This window comes from Lolium rigidum, chromosome 5, assembly GCF_022539505.1.
Source record: "Lolium rigidum isolate FL_2022 chromosome 5, APGP_CSIRO_Lrig_0.1, whole genome shotgun sequence".
Taxonomy (NCBI): Eukaryota; Viridiplantae; Streptophyta; class Magnoliopsida; order Poales; family Poaceae; genus Lolium; species Lolium rigidum.
The window spans coordinates 31,371,432-31,391,123 of NC_061512.1; the positions used below are offsets into that span (position 1 = coordinate 31,371,432).

The 19,692-nt window shown below is 40.9% G+C and overlaps 1 protein-coding gene across 1 annotated transcript; it reads left to right on the forward strand.

Moving 5' to 3' along the window:
• Positions 1-13,503: 13,503 nt before the first annotated feature.
• On the forward strand, positions 13,504-13,989 carry LOC124655905 (puroindoline-B-like). The gene has a single exon (XM_047194733.1). It carries the CDS (start codon positions 13,504-13,506, stop codon positions 13,987-13,989), a length of 486 nt encoding a protein of 161 aa, XP_047050689.1.
• The last annotated feature ends 5,703 nt before the right edge of the window (positions 13,990-19,692 follow it).

Sequence of the window (19,692 nt, forward strand, 5' to 3'; positions counted from 1 at the left end):
ACCTTCCTCTTGGGGTTGCCCAACGAACGTGTGAAATACACGCCATCACTTGCATATGGAGGAAGGAAACAAGGTTTGTTTTGGTCGTTGTTGAAACAAGGAAACCTATTAATTACTACTAGTTCGAGCTTTCTTAGAAGACTAGCCTTGTTACCAATTAGCCGGTAAGGGAAGAGAAACCCAACCTTGTTATACTAGTCATCATAAACCTTGTTGACAGAATCAAGCAGCCACAAAGAACAGGTTCCAGCTGTGGAGTTCTCCAAGGTAGCGGCAGAAATACCTGGGAAGTCAAAGCCAGACGCCAGCAACCATGAAGGTAAATATCCTACTCGGGATACATCAGTTACCTTTACAAATGCAGGGGTAACTTGGTGTAAATTCGATCACCAAGCTGACACTTTCAGATTCATACCGTGGACGATAATACATCGCTTGAAAGTGGTGATCACCAAAATTTTCCCTCCTCCATTTCAGATTCAAACTCCTTGGCGTTGCATGCAGACCACGCTGTGGAAGTAGTCATTGGAGGAGGAGATTGAGTTGAGGACGGTGTTTGCTGAGCAGGTTGTCCCAGCTCCATATGCTGTACTCGACCAACGACCTGGACAGTGACATCCGGGCTGAACCTGCATCACGGTAGGGATTATCAGGTATGCATCCACAAAAACCCAGGTAACAAAGTTGGTCGCTCCATATACCAAGCTATAGCCGGCATGGTGCGGCTAACTGCATTAGCCCTTTCCCCATGGTGCGGCTAACTGCATTAGCCCGCTAAAAGGTGTCAAAGTTTTTATATAGCCGGCTAGCCAGGCTATAGCCGGGCTATAGCTGTTTTGGGAGACCGCGGTTATATATTGTAGCCGGCTATTTTAAACATTGCTTGAGACACAAGACCTTGTTTGGTATGAGCAAAGGAAGCATGGCCGTATTTCTATGTTGGCTGCTACACAATACTATAAGCTAGCGTATTATAACTGGCCAAATAAGGCTAATGTTTTGCTTGCTAGTTAGGAGTCATATGCCTTGAGCTTCTTCACTGGAAAGGCAGGTCTGTGTATCTTAGTATCTTCTTTTTCGATAAAGAGTATATATTAATATCGTGGAGGTACCAATTACTTCTAGTCTCTGCAACAACATCATAACCTAATGGTATAAAGGATGGACACAGCCAAAAAAAAAAGAGAAAATAATTTTTTAACAAGAGACCCCGTTACAGAGATCCATAACTTGAAACAGCAACACTGACACCACCAAGACAATACCAGAAGATCAACTTCTCCATAAGCGACACCTTTAATAATGATCTTAGTATCTTCTAGTTATCTGGTTGAGAAGTTGAAAAATGTAGTGTCCATATCATGTTGAGAACTATTCGAGGAACTGAGCTCAATTAATCTCTTTGGCCAACAGAGAAGTAGGAAGGTGGATTTTTGGAGTTGCTAATTAGACCACCACATCAACTACATGTACTAGTAGGTGCATGAACCTTTAAGGAAAAAATATAATTTAGTGTTGCACGGCAGCAAGGCCTTACGGTTGCACGGGCCTTCCCAGTGTATTTATAGAATGGGTGAGGTCAGCGGTGACGTCACGTCGGTGGAAGCTACCTAGATGCACGATATTTGCGGCGGTTTGCATATAAGGATGGCCGAGTATTACTTGTCCACGCCGAGGAGGTTGTGTTCAGCTGACATGGTCGAGCTCGTCGGCGAGGATGTGCCGGTGGTAGGTGTGGTGGCAGACATGCAAAGGAGTATGACAACGACGTCATTCTTCTTGGTGGGTCCTACCAGTTTATATAGCGAAACAATATTTTTGGCTGGAGCGGCTCTAGTCGTGGACTGGGCCATTGTTGGGCTACAACAAGCTGCTGCTCTCTCTATTTTTTTTTTCTTTCTAATTATCTATTTTTAACTTGGACTTGGATTTCAATTCTATTTGAGATGGTTGGATGTTTGAATTTCCTTAAAGTTGTTTGAAATAACTTGTGCTTCATATTCATGTATTGAAAAATATTATTATGTGAATCATTGCTTTTTTATTAAATATTGTGAGAATTTATATTTGGACATCCTAATACATATGGTTTCAAATTTCAGTCTTTTTGTGTTTTAAATTATGTGGATATGACTTTGGATAACTCTTAGGGATAGTTTAGAATATTTTATTCCTTTGTAAGAAAATAAATGTACTCCCTCCGATTCATATTAATTGACTTCAATATGGATGTATCTAGAACTAAAATGTGTCTAGATACATCCACATTAGAGTCAATTAATATGGACCGGAGGGAGTATATGATTATATTTATTACTTTATTTCTTACTGGAAAATATGTTTGTAAGGAACATTATTTGTGTTCTTATATTTTTCCAATGGCATATCCACTACTAGGAAAAAGCCTATAGGTGGAGGCAATATGTGCCGGCGCACCACCTTGCACGTGCGCCGGTGGAAAGTGTTGCCGGCGCACCCCTTTTCCGCCGCGCCGGCGATGGACCTATACTGCCGGCGCACAAAAAAAATTAGTGCGCCGGGGATAAAATTCGAAGAGATCTGGCCGCCCCCAAAAATTCTGGGCACCTTACCCCCGGCGCACCTCTATGGTGGTGCGCCGGTGGTAGACAATTTACCACCAGCGCACCACCATAGAGGTGTGCCGGGGGTAAGTTGCCTAGATTTTTCTCTCCACCCCGCCCCCCCCCGGGAATCGCCTTTTCAGTTTTCGAGAAAATAATAGAAAATGATAGAAAATTCAAAAAAATAAAATCCTTTGAAATTCCCATATAATATGTGATCTAGTTTTAGGGAAAATTTGAAAATTTGAATTTCGATGTATTATGCAAAATGGCATCATCTTTCGGTAAAACGGGATTTCTGGTTGCATACGACCTCCGATGAAAAACTTTTTTATATCAAAATCGATCTACTCGAAATTTCCTATTCGAATTCAATGGCCTATGGCCGTTTGGAGAAAAAATAGATTCGTCAAATTCAAAACAGAAACAGGACTTTTTCAGATTTAAGATTTGGGTGAAAAAAAGAAAAAAATAGCCCCGGCGCACCACCCTACTTGGTGCGCCGGCGGTAAAGAGTGCTATATAGGCACAACTCAACCCGCGGTGCTCACTTTCCCCTTCTCTTTTCCTCCTCCTCCTCCTCCTCCTCCTCCATCTCCTGCTCCTCCTTCTCTATACCGAGCTTCGCGGCGGCGAGCTACTCCGGCGACCTACTCATCCTCCTCCTCCACCGACGGCCACGACGTCCTCCGACCTCCTCAACCACCTCCAGCCTCCTCGACGTCCTCCGGCCTCCTCCAACATCTCCGGCCTCCCCCATCACCGTCGGCCTCCTCCACCACCTCCGGCATCCTCCGGCATCCTCCACCTCCTCCGGGCTCCTCCACCTCCGGCCTACTCCTCCTCCTCTGGCCTACTCCTCCTCCTCCTACACCGGCCCGCCAATCTTGGGAGCTTCCAGCATCCTCATGCACCTCATGCACCTCCTACACTGGCGCATAGATGACAACCACGGTTGACTAGCTACATCTAGATCTAGATCTGGATCTAGATTTGAATTTTTTTTGTTTTCTTGTATAACTTACCGCCGGCGAACTAGACAGGTGCGCCGGGGATAACGCGAGATACCGCCGGCGCACCGACTGGTGCGCCGGCAATAAGCTATTATCACCGGCCCGTTCGCACCGGCGGGCTCTTGGTGCGCCGGCAATAGCCCATTTTGGTGCGCCGGCAATAAGCCTTTTCCTAGTAGTGATAAGTCTCCTAGTGTCATTTCCATTGTCATTATTGGTGTATATATATTTAGAATTAAGGTTTGGATGCACCCCATTACTTATGGTCTGTTTACTTGACTTACAAACTAGAGTTAAGCTCCAATAATGGTTGTTCGATCAAATCTCTTGGATTCGGATAGGATACACAATGTTAGGGCTTTGTGATGATTACAAGGTTAAGGATAAGCTTGAATTGGAATAATGGATTAGGTTTCCAAGTGTGTAGATGAAATGTAAAAAAATATGAGAAGGTCTAGCTCCCACTCCAGGGAGATATGTATAGCTTCGAGATGTTATTAGAGTGAACATATTTTCCAAGCTAAACAAGAACTTAGTTGGATGCTTCTTACTAGATTTCCTATTATTTCTTGTGAAGAATGATATCTGCTTATCACACTAGGGTACTTGTCATGAAAAATTACTTTATCATTAGTATATATTTGATATCCTTTCTTGTGATGTTCACTTCCAATTCTTCAAGATTTGTCATTAAATATCTTTATTTACTACTATCTACTATCGACATTCAATTATTTCTCAAGTTAATATTGAGGCTCATAGTTCATTAGGATTTTGACTTACTTCTTTCTTATCTACTTAGAGTTCTATGATGAACACTCATTTGCGAGTATCATGGTTTTGGCTTCTAAAGATACCACTGATGAAATCTAGCTCTTACCTCCAAGATAAAGTGCTTGCTCAAGCTAGTATCTTGGGTGTAACACTTACCTTGTACTTTCTTACATGAGCATTGCTATCATTAGGGTTTATAACATTATCGCAATGTTCCTTTGATCATATCAGCCTAGGTTCAACTTGACTACTCCCTCTGATCCATAATAAGTGTCGTTTAGCACTAAACTAGTACAAGTTTTATACTAAGTTCCCAACACTTATTATGGATCGATGGGAGTAGCTTATTTTGGACTAGCTTCTTGTTTACTTATCAAAGTCAATAATATGGTTCTATTCCATTTAGTATTGGATTACCTTACCACCTCAAAGTGAAATGGATTATATCCTAGGTTCCAACTCAAGAGTTGATAATATTTCTCTGGTAGGTATAGACTTCTCCCTTCTATAGGGTTTAACTTAGATGGATTTTAAATAGGAAATAATGGAATCATCAAGGTTTAATAAGAGGAGTTGTGTTGGTTCTCTTATCATGAGGCCAAGAATTTAGTTTAAGAAATACCATGAGGGTCATGGTAAGAACAGATAAGGAATAAAGACATGGAAAATATGTATATCAAGACATGGTTATTCTCCTTCTTATTTGTTTTACACTTAATTTGTATCAATGTGTTGTTACAAGGAATACCGTGTTATGAACTTCTAAATGATCTGGTATGTTATCCTTAAGCAATGTTATTTGGTATTAGTGTTATGTCCATTTGAGCTAACCCATAGATCATATCATCTTTACCCATTTTTTTAGCAAAGGTCACATGGCAGTTTATAGCTAGAACTCAACTTGATGATTGATACGTCCCCGACGTATCCATAATTTCTGTCGTTCCATGTTTGTTTTATGACAATACTTACATGTTTTGCTTGCATTTTATGATGATTTCATGCATTTTCCGGAACTAACCTATTAACAAGATGCCACGAGTGCCAGTTCCTCGTTTTCTCGCTGTTTTGGTTCCGGAAAGGCTGTTCGGGCAATATTCTCGGAATTCGACGAAACGAAGACCAAACCTCCTATTTTTCCCGGAAGCGTCCGGAACACCGAAGAAGAGTCGGAGAGGGCCGGAGGGCCACCACACCATAGGGCGGCGCGGCCTGGCCTGGGCCCGCGCCGGCCTGTGGTGTGGCGCCCCGAGTGCCCCCTCGCGCCGCCTCTTCGCCTATAAAATCCCTTTCGACCTAAAAACACCGTAACTTTTGACGGAACTCCGAGAAAGACTCCGGGGCGCCGCCACCATCGCGAAACTCCAATTCGGGGGACGAAGTCTCGTCCCGGCACCCTGCCGGGACGGGGAAGTGCCCCCGAAGCCATCTCCATCAACGCCATCGCCTCCATCATGCTCCGTGAGTAGTTCCCCCATGGACTACGGGTTCTAGCTATAGCTAGTCGGTATTCTCTCCCCCATGTACTTCAATACAATGATCTCATGAGCTGCCTTACATGATTGAGATTCATCTGATGTAATCGGTGTTGTGTTTGTCGGGATCCGATGGATTGTTACGTTATGATTGTCTATCTACAAAGTTTATGAAGTTATTGTTGCTGCAATCTTGTTATGCTTAATGCTTGTCACTAGGGCCCGAGTGGCATGATCTTAGATTTGAGCTCTATACTTATTGCTTAGATTGTATCTACAAGTTGTATGCACATGTCACTGTCCGGAACCAAAGGCCCCGAAGTGACAGAAATCGGGACAACCGGAGGGGATGGCGGTGATGTGAGGATCACATGTTTTCACCAAGTGTTAATGCTTTGCTCCGGTACTCTATTAAAAGGAGTACCTTAATATCCAGTAGTTTCCCTTGAGGCCCGGCTGCCACCGGCTGGTAGGACAAAAGATGTTGTGCAAGTTTCTCATTGCGAGCACGTACGACTATTATTGGAAAACATGCCTACATGATTAATGATCTTGATATTCTGTCTTAATGCTATTTCAACCCTATCAATTGCCCGACTGTAATTTGTTCACCCAACACTTGTTATTGGAGAGTTTCCACTAGTGTAGATAGCTGGGAACCCCGGTCCATCTTTCATCATCATATACTCGTTCTACATGTCAACTGTTTTCTGGTGCCATTGCTCTCATATTACTACTACCGCTGTTGTGTTACTCGTTACTACTGCTCTCATATCACTGCTACTTTTACATCACCCCTGTTGCTAGTGCTTTTCCAGGTGCAGCTGAATTGACGACTCAGTTGTTAAGGCTTATAAGTATTCTTTACCTCCCCTTGTGTCGAATCAATAAATTTGGGTTTTACTTCCCTCGAAGACTGCTGCGATCCCCTATACTTGTGGGTCATCAAGACTATTTTCTGGCGCCGTTGCCAGGGAGGCATAGCTCTACTCATAAGTTCACCTGGGGAGTACACTCTACCTCTCTCTCTGTTTTTATTGTGTTTTACTTTGTTTTGCTTAGTTTACTTTTGTCTAGTTTATTTGTGCTTAGTTTATTTCTGTCTAGTATTAGTTTGCTTAGTTTACTTTTGCTTAGTTTATTTTTGTCTTGTTTTATTTGTCTCATATACCCAAAAATCCATAAAAATTTGAAAAACCAAAAAATTAAAAACTGTCTGTTATGGGAGAACCAACAACCTACTTGGAGCTTATAGAATGTTATAATTGTTATAGAGAATCAAGAACTGGTAAAATAATGAGTGCTATGATAGAACAATTGAATACAATTGCTAAAATCTTGCTTAAATGCCATGATATAAACTATTGCTCTCAACAGGATACTAAACATCTTAAATTTCAATGTGGCTTTAGTGAGGAATTTTTAATTAAGAACTATAATCGGAATTGTTATATTCATTATGGGTTCGAAGAGGTAGAACAATTTGTCTTATTTATGGGAGCCTCCGAGATAGAATCCTTCATGGTTGAGAATTATGAAACTTGTGTTGTTTGTAAGGACCTTAAAGATTATGTCTCTACTATCCTTAATTCTTGCATAGAATGCTACAGTAGGAATCCTTATATCCTTGATTATAAAGAGAGACACATTAATGCACAAGAATGCACTCACAATTTGCAGGAACCGGTGGAAGAAGAAATTGATGAACCTGAAAGCTCATTGGATGAAAAAGAGGAGGAAATTGATGAACCTGAAAGCTCATTGGATGAAAAAGAAGAGGAGAGCGACGAACAAAAGGAGGAAGAATGGATTAGCTACCCATGTCAACCTTCTAATGAGAGTAACTCTTTATCTCTTACACTATTTGATTGTCCTCCATGCTTACCGGAAGAGGTTGAATGTTATGTTCCTGTGGATTCTCTTGAAATACTACCTATGAGTAAAACTTGTGAAAATAATTATGCTACTGTTATATATGATAATCCATGCTACTTTGATAAATCTTATGATAATGCTTTGTTTGTGCCCGATGTCGAAATGCATGGTACTAAAGAATTTTGCTTGGCAAATGTTTATGATAAAGCTCTAGATGATGGTCCTATGTTACTTGACAATATTAATTGTGCTACTAATGAAAATGGGATTGGAGAAGTATTGACTTTATTTAGGAGTCCCATATCTCTTGAGATTGATCAACTACCTTGCTATATTATTAATAAAAGTAAGTTTGAAAGTTCTAATTCCACTATTCTTGAGATTGATAAAAATTATATGTTTGTGGATCATGAAAAGTATGCTGCATGTGATAGCTATACTGTTGAGTTTGTTCATGAAGCTACTGAAAATTATTATGAGAGAGGAAAATATGGTTGTAGAAATTTGCATGGTACTAAAACACCTCTCTATATGCTTAAAATTTTGAAGCTACACTTGTTTTATCTTCTTATGCTTGTCACTTTGTTCTTCATGAATTTATTTGTGTACAAGATTCCTTTGCATAGGAAGCATGTTAGACTTAAATGTGTTTTGGATTTGCCTCTTGATGCTCTCTTTTGCTCCGAATACTATTTCTTGCGAGTGCATCATTAAAACTGCTGAGCCCATCTTAATGGCTATAAAGAAAGCAACTTCTTGGGAGATAACCCATGTGTTATTTTGCTACAGTACTTTGTTTTATATTTGTGTCTTGGAAGTTGTTTACTACTGTAGCAACCTCTCCTTATCTTAGTTTTGTGTTTTTTTGTGCCAAGTGAAGCCTCTAATCGAAGGTTGATACTAGATTTGGATTTCTGCGCAGAAACAGATTTCTATCTGTCACGAATCTGGGCTGTTTTCTCTGTAGGTAACTCAGAAAAATATGCCAATTTACGTGCGTGTTCCTCAGATATGTACGCAACTTTCATTAGTTTTGAGTTTTCTGATTTGAGCAACGGAAGTATTTTATTAAAATTCGTCTTTACTGGCTGTTCTGTTTTGGCAGATTCTGTCTCTGTTTTTTGCATTGTCTCTTGTGGACTTTAAGCGAGGTTTTCTAGACGTGGAGAGCTGTAGCTAATGTTTTATTGAGTTCTTGCAATGTGCCACTACAGGACCAAGGTGGATTCAATTTTTTGAGTACTAACCCCTCTAATGAAGTTTATGAGAAGTTTGGTGTGAAGGAAGTTTTCAAGGGTCAAGAGAGGAGGATGATATATGATCAAGAAGAGTGAAAAGTCTAAGCTTGGGGATGCCCCCGTGGTTCATCCCTGCATATTTCAAGAAGACTCAAGCGTCTAAGCTTGGGGATGCCCAAGGCATCCCCTTCTTCATCAACTTATCAGGTTCCTCCCTCGAAACTATATTTTTATTCGGTCACATCATATGTGCTTTACTTGGAGCGTCTGTGTGCTTTTATTTTTGTTTTGTTTGAATAAGATCGGATCCTGGCAATCCTTGTTTGGGAGAGATACACGCTCCGCTTTTTCATATGAACACTCGTGTTCTTCGTTTTACTTTTAATGTTCAATGATAAAAGTTGGAAGCTATTGCACTTATTTATATTTGGTTGAAAACAGAAAATGCCTCATCATGTCTTGGATAATTTGACACTTGGCAATTGTTTTGAGCTCTCAAGTAGATCATGATTAAGTTTTTTCATGTAGTCTAAGCCTATTAGTGGAGAACTACCTGTAGAGCTTGTTGAAATTGGTTTGCATAATTGATCTCTCTTAAGGTCTAGATATTTTCTGGTAAAAGTGTTTGAGCAACAAGGAAGACAGTGTAGAGTATTATAATGCTTGCGATATGTTCTTATGTAAGTTTTGCTGTACCGGTTCATACTTGTGTTTGCTTCAAACAACCTTGCTAGCCTAAGCCTTGTATCGAGAGGGAATACTTCTCGTGCATCCAAAACCTTGAGCCAAAAACTATGCCATTTGTGTCCACCATACCTACCTACTATGTGGTATTTTCTGCCATTCCAAAGTAAATTGCTTGAGTGCTACCTTTAAACAATTCAAAATTTATCACCTCTGATTTGTGTCAATGTTTTATAGCTCATGAGGAAGTATGTGGTGTTTATCTTTCAATCTTGTTGGGCAACTTTCACCAATGGACTAGTGGCTTCATCCGCTTATCCAATAATTTTGCAAAAAGAGCTGGCAATGGGATTCCCAGTCCCAAATTAATTAACAAAAATAGACACTCCTCCATGGTATGTGATTGTTGGATGGCACCCGAGGATTCGGTTAGCCATGGCTTGTGTAAGCAAAGGTTGGGGGGAGTGTCATCATCATAATAAAATTAAACTAAAAAGGCACTCCTTCATGATATGAGATTGTTGGCAGGCAACCGAGGATTCGGTTAGCCATGGTTTGTGAAAGAAAGGTTGGAAGGAGTGCCGCCCAAAAATAAAAATAATTCATGGGAGCCGCTCTTGAAGGTTTGTCTAGCAAGGGGGTTAGAGTGCCCACTACCATTCGTTGACAACAACAACAAACACCTCTCAAAACTTTACTTTTATGCTCTCTTTATGTTTTCAAAACCAAAGCTCTAGCACAAATATAGCAATCGATGCTTTCCTCTTTGAAGGGCCATTCTTTTACTTTATGTTGAGTCAGTTTACCTACTTCCTTCCATCTTAGAAGCAAACACTTGTGTCAACCGTGCATTGATTCTTACATACTTGCATATTTGCATTCATCATATAACTTTGTGTTGACAATTATCCATGAGATATGCATGTTACAAGTTGAAAGCAACCGCTGAAACTTATATCTTCCTTTGTGTTGCTTCAATGCCTTTACTTTGAACTTATTGCTTTATGAGTTAACTCTTGTGCAAGACTTTTGATACTTGTCTTGAAAGTACTCTTCATGAAAAGTTTTGCTACATGTTATCTATTTGTTAGCAACTATAGATCATTGCCTTGAGTCACTTCATTCATTTCATATGCTTTGTAATAGTATGATCAAGGTTATGTAAGTAGCATGTCACTACAGAAATTATTCTTTTTATCGTTTACCTGCTCGGGACGAGCAGGAACTAAGCTTGGGGATGCTGATACGTCCCCGACGTATCCATAATTTCTGTCGTTCCATGTTTGTTTTATGACAATACTTACATGTTTTGCTTGCATTTTATGATGATTTCATGCATTTTCCGGAACTAACCTATTAACAAGATGCCACAGTGCCAGTTCCTGTTTTCTGCTGTTTTTGGTTCCAGAAAGGCTGTTCGGGCAATATTCTCGAATTCGACGAAACGAAGACCAAACCTCCTATTTTTCCCGGAAGCGTCCAGAACACCGAAGAAGAGTCGGAGAGGGCCGGAGGGCCACCACACCATAGGGCGGCGCGGCTCGGCCTGGGCCCGCGCCGGCCTGTGGTGTGGTGCCCCCAGGTGCCCCCCTGCGCCGCCTCTTCGCCTATAAAATCCCTTTCGACCTAAAAACACCGTAACTTTTGACGGAACTCCAGAAAGACTCCAGGGGCGCCGCCACCATCGCGAAACTCCAATTCGGGGGACAGAAGTCTCTGTCCCGGCACCTGCCGGGACGGGGAAGTGCCCCGGAAGCCATCTCCATCAACGCCATCGCCTCCATCATGCTCCGTGAGTAGTTCCCCCATGGACTACGGGTTCTAGCTGTAGCTAGTCGGTATTCTCTCCCCCATGTACTTCAATACAATGATCTCATGAGCTGCCTTACATGATTGAGATTCATCTGATGTAATCGGTGTTGTGTTTGTCGGGATCCGATGGATTGTTACGTTATGATTGTCTATCTACAAAGTTTATGAAGTTATTGTTGCTGCAATCTTGTTATGCTTAATGCTTGTCACTAGGGCCCGAGTGGCATGATCTTAGATTTGAGCTCTATACTTATTGCTTAGATTGTATCTACAAGTTGTATGCACATGTCACCGTCCGGAACCAAAGGCCCCGAAGTGACGAAATCGGGACAACCGGAGGGGATGGCGGTGATGTGAGGATCACATGTTTTCACCAAGTGTTAATGCTTTGCTCCGGTACTCTATTAAAAGGAGTACCTTAATATCCAAGTAGTTTCCCTTGAGGCCCGGCTGCCACCGGCTGGTAGGACAAAAGATGTTGTGCAAGTTTCTCATTGCGAGCACGTACGACTATTATTGGAAAACATGCCTACATGATTAATGATCTTGATATTCTGTCTTAATGCTATTTCAACCCTATCAATTGCCCGACTGTAATTTGTTCACCCAACACTTGTTATTGGAGAGTTTCCACTAGTGTAGATAGCTGGGAACCCCGGTCCATCTTTCATCATCATATACTCGTTCTACATGTCAATCAGTTTTCTCGGTGCCATTGCTCTCATATTACTACTACTCGTTGTTGTGTTACTGTATCTTGTTGCTCTCATATCACTGCTACTTTCACATCACCCCTGTTGCTAGTGCTTTTCCAGGTGCAGCTGAATTGACGATTCAGTTGTTAACGCTTATAAGTATTCTTTACCTCCCCTTATGTCGAATCAATAAATTTGGGTTTTACTTCCCTCGAAGACTGTTGCGATCCCCTATACTTGTGGGTCATCAATGATCTACTTCAATTCCATCAACTCAAGAGAAACTTTAATCACTTTGACAAGTTTTATTTGAAAGCGTGAAAATTTCACATATTTTCTATGCATGAATAAAATGAACATATGTGTTTCCTATCTATTTCTAGCATCTAATGCTGAGATGCTACAACTACTTTCTAAATGCACATATGTAAGATTACAAAGTTAACACTCACGATATGTATGGGTTGTGTCTATTTGTGATTTGTTTATTTTAGCATAAATATACTATTTGGCTACATATTCCTTATATATGTGCACAAGAATGACAAATGCAGCTTCACAGAACAACAAAAATCAATGTCAAACAAGACATGAGCATCTGGGTTCTTAATAATACGACCAAAATATGGATAGTAGAATGACACATTGATGACTCATTGCTTATCATCTAATAGTAATGTAGAATACACAATCCTAACAGATATGAAACATGCTAGAAAAGAGCATCCAACCCATCTTCGACAACCTACACAAACTAACAACTTCTGTTTCACAAGAGAACAAAACTGAAACTTTGAACCGAATGACTCGGTGGTAGAATACAAAACCAAAAGCGTGGAAGTAAGGTGTCAAACATCATTACTCGTGCCATGTCGTCAGAAAGGAGGAGATATAGTGCAAGAAACACTATTCATCTCACCGGTACATATAATTCTGAATTCAAGAGAAAGCAAGACCCTGATAGAACATAATGATGCCTAGATGCATCACTTATCATGTATTACTAACTTGTAAAATACAATATCTAACAATTTGGTGTATATTTTTCTTGAACAACCTATATAAAACTACAAATTCCGTTTCACAAAAGCTAATAGGGTGAAGCTTTTGGGACAATATTACTTATAGTATTTTTTGATGAAGGAGAAATTCAGGATAAGAAACACCATCTATTTTAGAACCATGCACAATTTCAGTGAGCTGGCAACCTAATCTTATCAATGTCTAACTAACTTTGTAAGCATTAGATAAAGATATACATGACGGCACGCAAAAATCATCTCACCTCATCTATAAGTACAGAGCATCATCTTCTCACATATTCATCTCACCACCACTAACGCCGCACTAAAAACATGAAGACATTCTTCATCCTAGTTTTTCTTGCTCTCGTAGTGAGCACTGCCTTTGCACAGTATGCGGAAGCTCCTAGTGGGGACGTGGAAGGTCCTAGTGCGAGTGCAGGGCAATGGGGTGCAGAAGTTCCCACCATGGGCAGTTCTGATCGATGTGAACATGACCAAACGAAGCTAGTCTATTGCAGGGATTACCTAATGGAGCGTTGCACACCAAGATATATGCCGATCACCTGGCCATGGTCTAGGATGAAGAGAAGTTGTGAGAAGGTTCGTAGTCAGTGCTGCCAACAGTTAGGACAAATGGAACCGCAGTGCCGTTGCAAGGCTATCTCGAGAACAATTCAAGGTGAGCTCAGTGGTTTTTCTGCATCTCAAGAAGGTCAGAAAGCTAGAGTGGTGCACATGGCCAAGCACCTACCCTCCAAGTGTGACATGGGCCCAAGTTCCTGCAACATCCCCGTCACCAGTGGCTATTACTGGTGATGTATTTCATGAGTGAATATTAAATTTTCAAATAGCACTTTTCTGTATGTGACCTATAAATATGGTCATGGAATAATATATAAATAAAGTATCATTCTCCCCGATAAAAGTTTTGTTGCAAACATCCGATCATATATCATATATATCAAGATAATGATGTCAACATACAACAAAACAATAGGTTGTGTGAGTGTCTATTTTTGTTGACGGTTTGTGTCACATGATTGTATTATTTTAATCAAGAAAGATATTAACAAGGTATTTGTTATGTTTTTAGTGTATCAACAAAAATTAAATAATCTCTAATACTTAATGCATATTTTTCCATTGTCTAGTATGTTGTCTATTACTGGTGCGGATGCTTCCATTGGTTCACTAAAAGGTTCACTACAAAAATGTATGGCAACACCCGACACTTCTTTTTGGACGACACAAGCAAAAAAAATAGATTTTTTTTACCTAGTGGATCACCCTTTCATCGCACCCTTAAAAGTGTGCGACCATTTAAGCGGCGTATTAGGAAACATACAGGCACATCTGGGTGCCATGGTAGGTGGCATGCAAGAGAGGTGTTCCATTATGCCGTTCTAGAGGTGTAGATGAATTAATATTTGTGATGTGCATGGTTTACGATGTTGAAATGGGTTCACATTGGTGAATAGTCAAGCGCGCAACACGAGTAAATCTCGCCTCGGTGACTGGTATGTCTCACCAGGATGAGCTATTTGATTACCAATTATTTATATATACCTTCAGCTAGCACTCATATAAATGAAACCACCACTCATAATTGTCTGAACCATACCAGCTTATTTTTATGATGAACCTTTGATTCATTCGGCGGATGAAATAATTGCAGCAGTGGTGCCACCACCAATGAGAACATGATGACGGCGATCGATGTAGGACTTGAGCGTAGTGACACTATCGTACATTATCCTCAATCTTTGGCCTTTTTTGGAGGTTTGTTACAATTGTATTTTTTGAAATTGATCCGGAATATTTGGGTTTTTTTCAAAGGACAGAAAAGTGCCTAGGTGGATGCATAAAGAGAATTGGAATTTAATGGATGAGATGTGGTGGCAGTGCGACTACAACCTATTTAATTGTCGTTTTGTGGCTTACGAGGGCTTGGACACCGGTCTGTAGTTCAAGGGTTGCCACTATAAATCGCCTAAGCGTAACTTTGTGGAATATATCAAAGGACCATATTCGCTGGAGCTTTCTTGTGCGGTGCTGGCAATGTGGAACCTTGCCCAAGCAAACGAAATCAATGTCCCCAACAAGTAATTTCAGCAAATCCTAGACGAAGCCAGGTAGGAACATTGATATATGGTAAATATGATTAAGTCAATGTGCTTGAATATGGCCGATGTGCTGCCGCCGCTAATGAAAAAGCTAGAGGTCTTGGATAAAAATGTGCGATGTACCTTCTATTGTATGTATGGTGCCGAATAATTATCTTAGTAGTACTGATGTGTGACGTGTTCATGTTATTGTTCATTTTGTATTGAATATTTAAGTTAGTAGTTAAGATGTGCGATGTGTTTCTTATTGTGTTGTTTGTCTTTTAACGAATAATTAAGCAAGTTATTAAGATGTGTGATATTCTTCTTCTTTTGTTGTTTGTTTACTGCCAAATATTTAAGGTTGTTTTTATGATGTGAGATATGGTTCTCCTCATGTCTTCTTCACTTAACTAGTGTACATTATTTTAGCGGAGCTTAATTAATCTCCGTACCCGGTAAGTAACAAAATAGAGGGACTCGTATCATCATAATTTTGTAATATACTGATAATTGGGAGCCTAGATCTCAAAGACAACCTAGTTGCCGCACTTTAGGGCCTTTCAGCAATGGGGGCCCATAGATCGTGGCTTACTCATCGGCCCATAAAACAAATAGTATCCCCCTCCTTTTTCCTATATAATCCATGGAACACACTTCCCAATAGCCACACTACCTACGCTGCCGCCCTCTCATATCTACCCTCTTAACCCTAAATATTTTTGGATGTTCTCTCAAAAATATTCCCAAGTCCCTAGTACCTACACCGCCGCACTCCCTAGTCCCAACAGACCCAATACCTATGCCACCGCACTCTAGTACCGATATTCTCAAGTCATCCCCCAGCGGTCCTATCACCTGATCTGCTCAATCTTCAATGGAGTCCTCCACCGCTAAAGTACATGTTCATTATCCACCGCATTTAGTTTTGTTTCTTTTTTTCAGGTTTTAATCGCGCTAGTCATTCTTTGTAACGTCCCATATTTAGAGGTTACAAATGATAGGAAAATAGATGTGTGTATTTCATTCAATGTTTCTAAAATCCATGGATATAATTTTTTTATAGAACTTGTCAAATTGACTGAAGTTTCACTTGAATTGATCATTAAAAGCAGAATGTTGTTCTTACTGGCCCATATACAGAGGAGGATATACTGAAGGCTTTTTTCCAGATGGAACATAACAAGGCATCAGGGCTTGATGGTTTCCCGGCTGAGTTCTGTCAAACATTCTGGGATATAAGAAAAAAAATCTACTAGAGTTGTTTGAAGAGCTTCACGTCGGGCAATTGGATTTGTTCCGTATCAACTTTGGTGAGATCATCTTGCTCCCAAAGGTTAATGATGAAGAACAGATTCAACAATTTAGATCAATTGTCTTCTTAATGTTTGTTTTAAAATTTTCACAAAGGTTGCTACTATTAGACTCAATTCGGTGGCTGATCACGTGGTGCGCCCAACTCAGACTGCGTTCATGCAAGGTCGATACATCTTAGATGGAGTTGTGACCATGCATGAGACAATACATGGGATGCATCGCAAAAAGTTGAATGGGTTATCCTCAAAATCGACTTTGAAAAAGCCTACGATAAGGTCAAATGGTCATTTCTACAACAATACTCCGGATGAAAGGCTTTTCTCCAGAATGACGCTTTAATTAATAACTTTGTCTTTAGAGGAAGTGTTGCTATCAAAGTCAATGATGACGTGGGTAAGTACTTCCAAACAAAGAAAGGGCAGCTGCTGAGGCCGTGGCCACCAAGTTTTGTGTAAGACATATTTCTCAAGCTTCGTTCAAATTTTGATGACCCCAATGTTCTAACTCGTGACTCTCATAATTGTTTTATGCATTATTGAAGTGATTTTATCGTGTGGACGATGATGATGAGGAGGTGGCGAAAAAGACTTTGCGGCGGGCTTGTGAGAAGTTGGCATCGCAGGTGTGATACAACCAAAAGGTCACGACTGCTAGTCATTTTTGGGCTGAGAGAGGCGTGAGGGTCCACAAGGAAGACAATGTCGGTAAGACTCCTAATCCCCAGTATGCAATGACGGTGGATGAGTACATGTCGGTGAGTACAAAATCAATGAGATTTTATGTTGGTGCTAAGTTGCAATTGCATCATATTGAGTTGAGTATTGCATTTTCTGGTTATCCCCGAGTGGGCTGATACGTCTCCGACGTATCGATAATTTCTTATGTTCTTTGCCATATTATTGATGATACCTACATGTTTTATGCACACTTTATGTCATATTCGTGCATTTTCTGGAACTAACCTATTAACAAGATGCCGAAGTGCCGGTTCTCGTTTTCTCGCTGTTTTTGGTTTCGAAATCCTAGTAACGAAATATTCTCGGAATTGGACGAAACGAAGACCCGGGGCCTATTTCGCCACGAACCTTCCAGAAGACCGAAGAGCATACGAAGTGGGGCCACGAGGTGGCGACACCACATGGCGGCGCGGCCAAGGGGGCCCGCGCCGCCCTATGGTGTGGGCCCCTCGTTAGCCCCCGACTACGCCCTTCCGCCTACTTAAAGCCTCCGTCGCGAAACCCCCGAGGCGAAAAACCACGATACGGAAAACCTTACCGAGACGCCGCCGCCGCCGATCCCATCTCGGGGGATTCTCGGAGATCTCCTCCTGCACCCTGCCGGAGAGGGGATTCATCTCCCGGAGGACTCTACACCGCCATGGTCGCCTCCGGAGTGATGAGTGAGTAGTTCACCCCTGGACTATGGGTCCATAGCAGTAGCTAGATGGTTGTCTTCTCCTCATTGTGCTTCATTGTTGGATCTTGTGAGCTGCCTAACATGATCAAGATCATCTATCCGTAATACTCTATGTTGTGTTTGTCGGGATCCGATGGATAGAGAATACCATGTTATGTTAATTATCAAGTTATTACATATGTGTTGTTTATGATCTTGCATGCTCTCCGTTACTAGTAGAGGCTCTGGCCAAGTTTTTGCTTTTAACTCCAAGAGGGAGTATTTATGCTCGATAGTGGGTTCATGCCTGCATTGACACACGGGACGAGTGACGAAAGTTCTAAGGTTGTGCTTGTGTTGTTGCCACTAGGGATAAAACATTGGCGCTATGTCCGAGGATGTAGTTGTTGATTACATTACGCACCATACTTAATGCAATTGTCTGTTGCTTTGCAACTTAATACTGGAAGGGGTTCGGATGATAACCTGAAGGTGGACTTTTTAGGCATAGATGCGGTTGGATGGCGGTCTATGTACTTTGTCGTAATGCCCAATTAAATCTCACTATACTTATCATGCCATGTATGTGCATTGTTATGCCCTCTCTATTTGTCAATTGCCCGACTGTAATTTGTTCACCCAACATGCTTTTATCTTATGGGAGAGACACCTCTAGTGAACTGTGGACCCCGGTCCATTCTTTTAATACCTGAAATACAAATCTGCTTGCAATACTTGTTTTACTTGTTTTCTCTGCAAACAATCATCTTCCACACAATACGGTTAATCCTTTGTTACAGCAAGCCGGTGAGATTGACAATCTCACTCGTTTCGTTGGGGCAAAGTACTTTGGTTGTGTTGTGCGGGTTCCACGTTGGCGCCGGAATCTCTGGTGTTGCGCCGCACTACATCCCGCCGCCATCAACCTTCAACGTGCTTCTTGACTCCTACTGGTTCGATTAAACCTTGGTTTCTTGCGAGGGAAACTTGCCGCTGTGCGCATCACACCTTCCTCTTGGGGTTCCCAACGGACGTGTCAACTACACGCATCAAGCAAATTTCTGGCGCCGTTGCCGGGGAGATCAAGACACGCTGCAAGGGGAGTCTCCACTTCTCAACCTCTTTACTTTGTTTTTGTCTTGCTTTATTTTATTTACTACTTTGTTTGCTGCATTATATCAAAACACAAAAAAATTAGTTGCTAGCTTTACTTTATTTACTTGTCTTGCACTCTATATCAAAAACACAAAAAAATTAGTTACTTGTTTTACTTTACTTAATATCATGCATGTTTTTATTTCACTAGTTAAGCATAATGGAAAACAACAAAAATATGAGAGATCTTTATGAACTTTATCTTGAATTAGGACATGATGTGTTTGAAGAGAGAATTAAAAAACCCATGGAACTTTATATGCATGCTAATGGGAATGTTATTACTATGGATGCTTTGAACACCATTGTTGCTAATGCTATGGAAAATTCTAAGCTTGGGGAAGCTGGCTCTGATGAGCAGGATCTTTTAGTCCCCCAAGCATTGAGGAGAAAATTTTCTTTTATGATTGCAATATGCCTCCTATATATGATGATAGCCACTTTGTTGAATTTGCTCCCACTACAACTAATAAAATTGATTATGCTTACGTGGAGAGTAATAATTTTATGCATGAGACTCATGATAAGAATGCTTTATGTGATAGTTACA

Bases quoted from the DNA above. Each gene is read 5' to 3' on its own strand.
- LOC124655905 (XM_047194733.1), top strand. From the start codon at position 13,504: ATGAAGACATTCTTCATCCTAGTTTTTCTTGCTCTCGTAGTGAGCACT.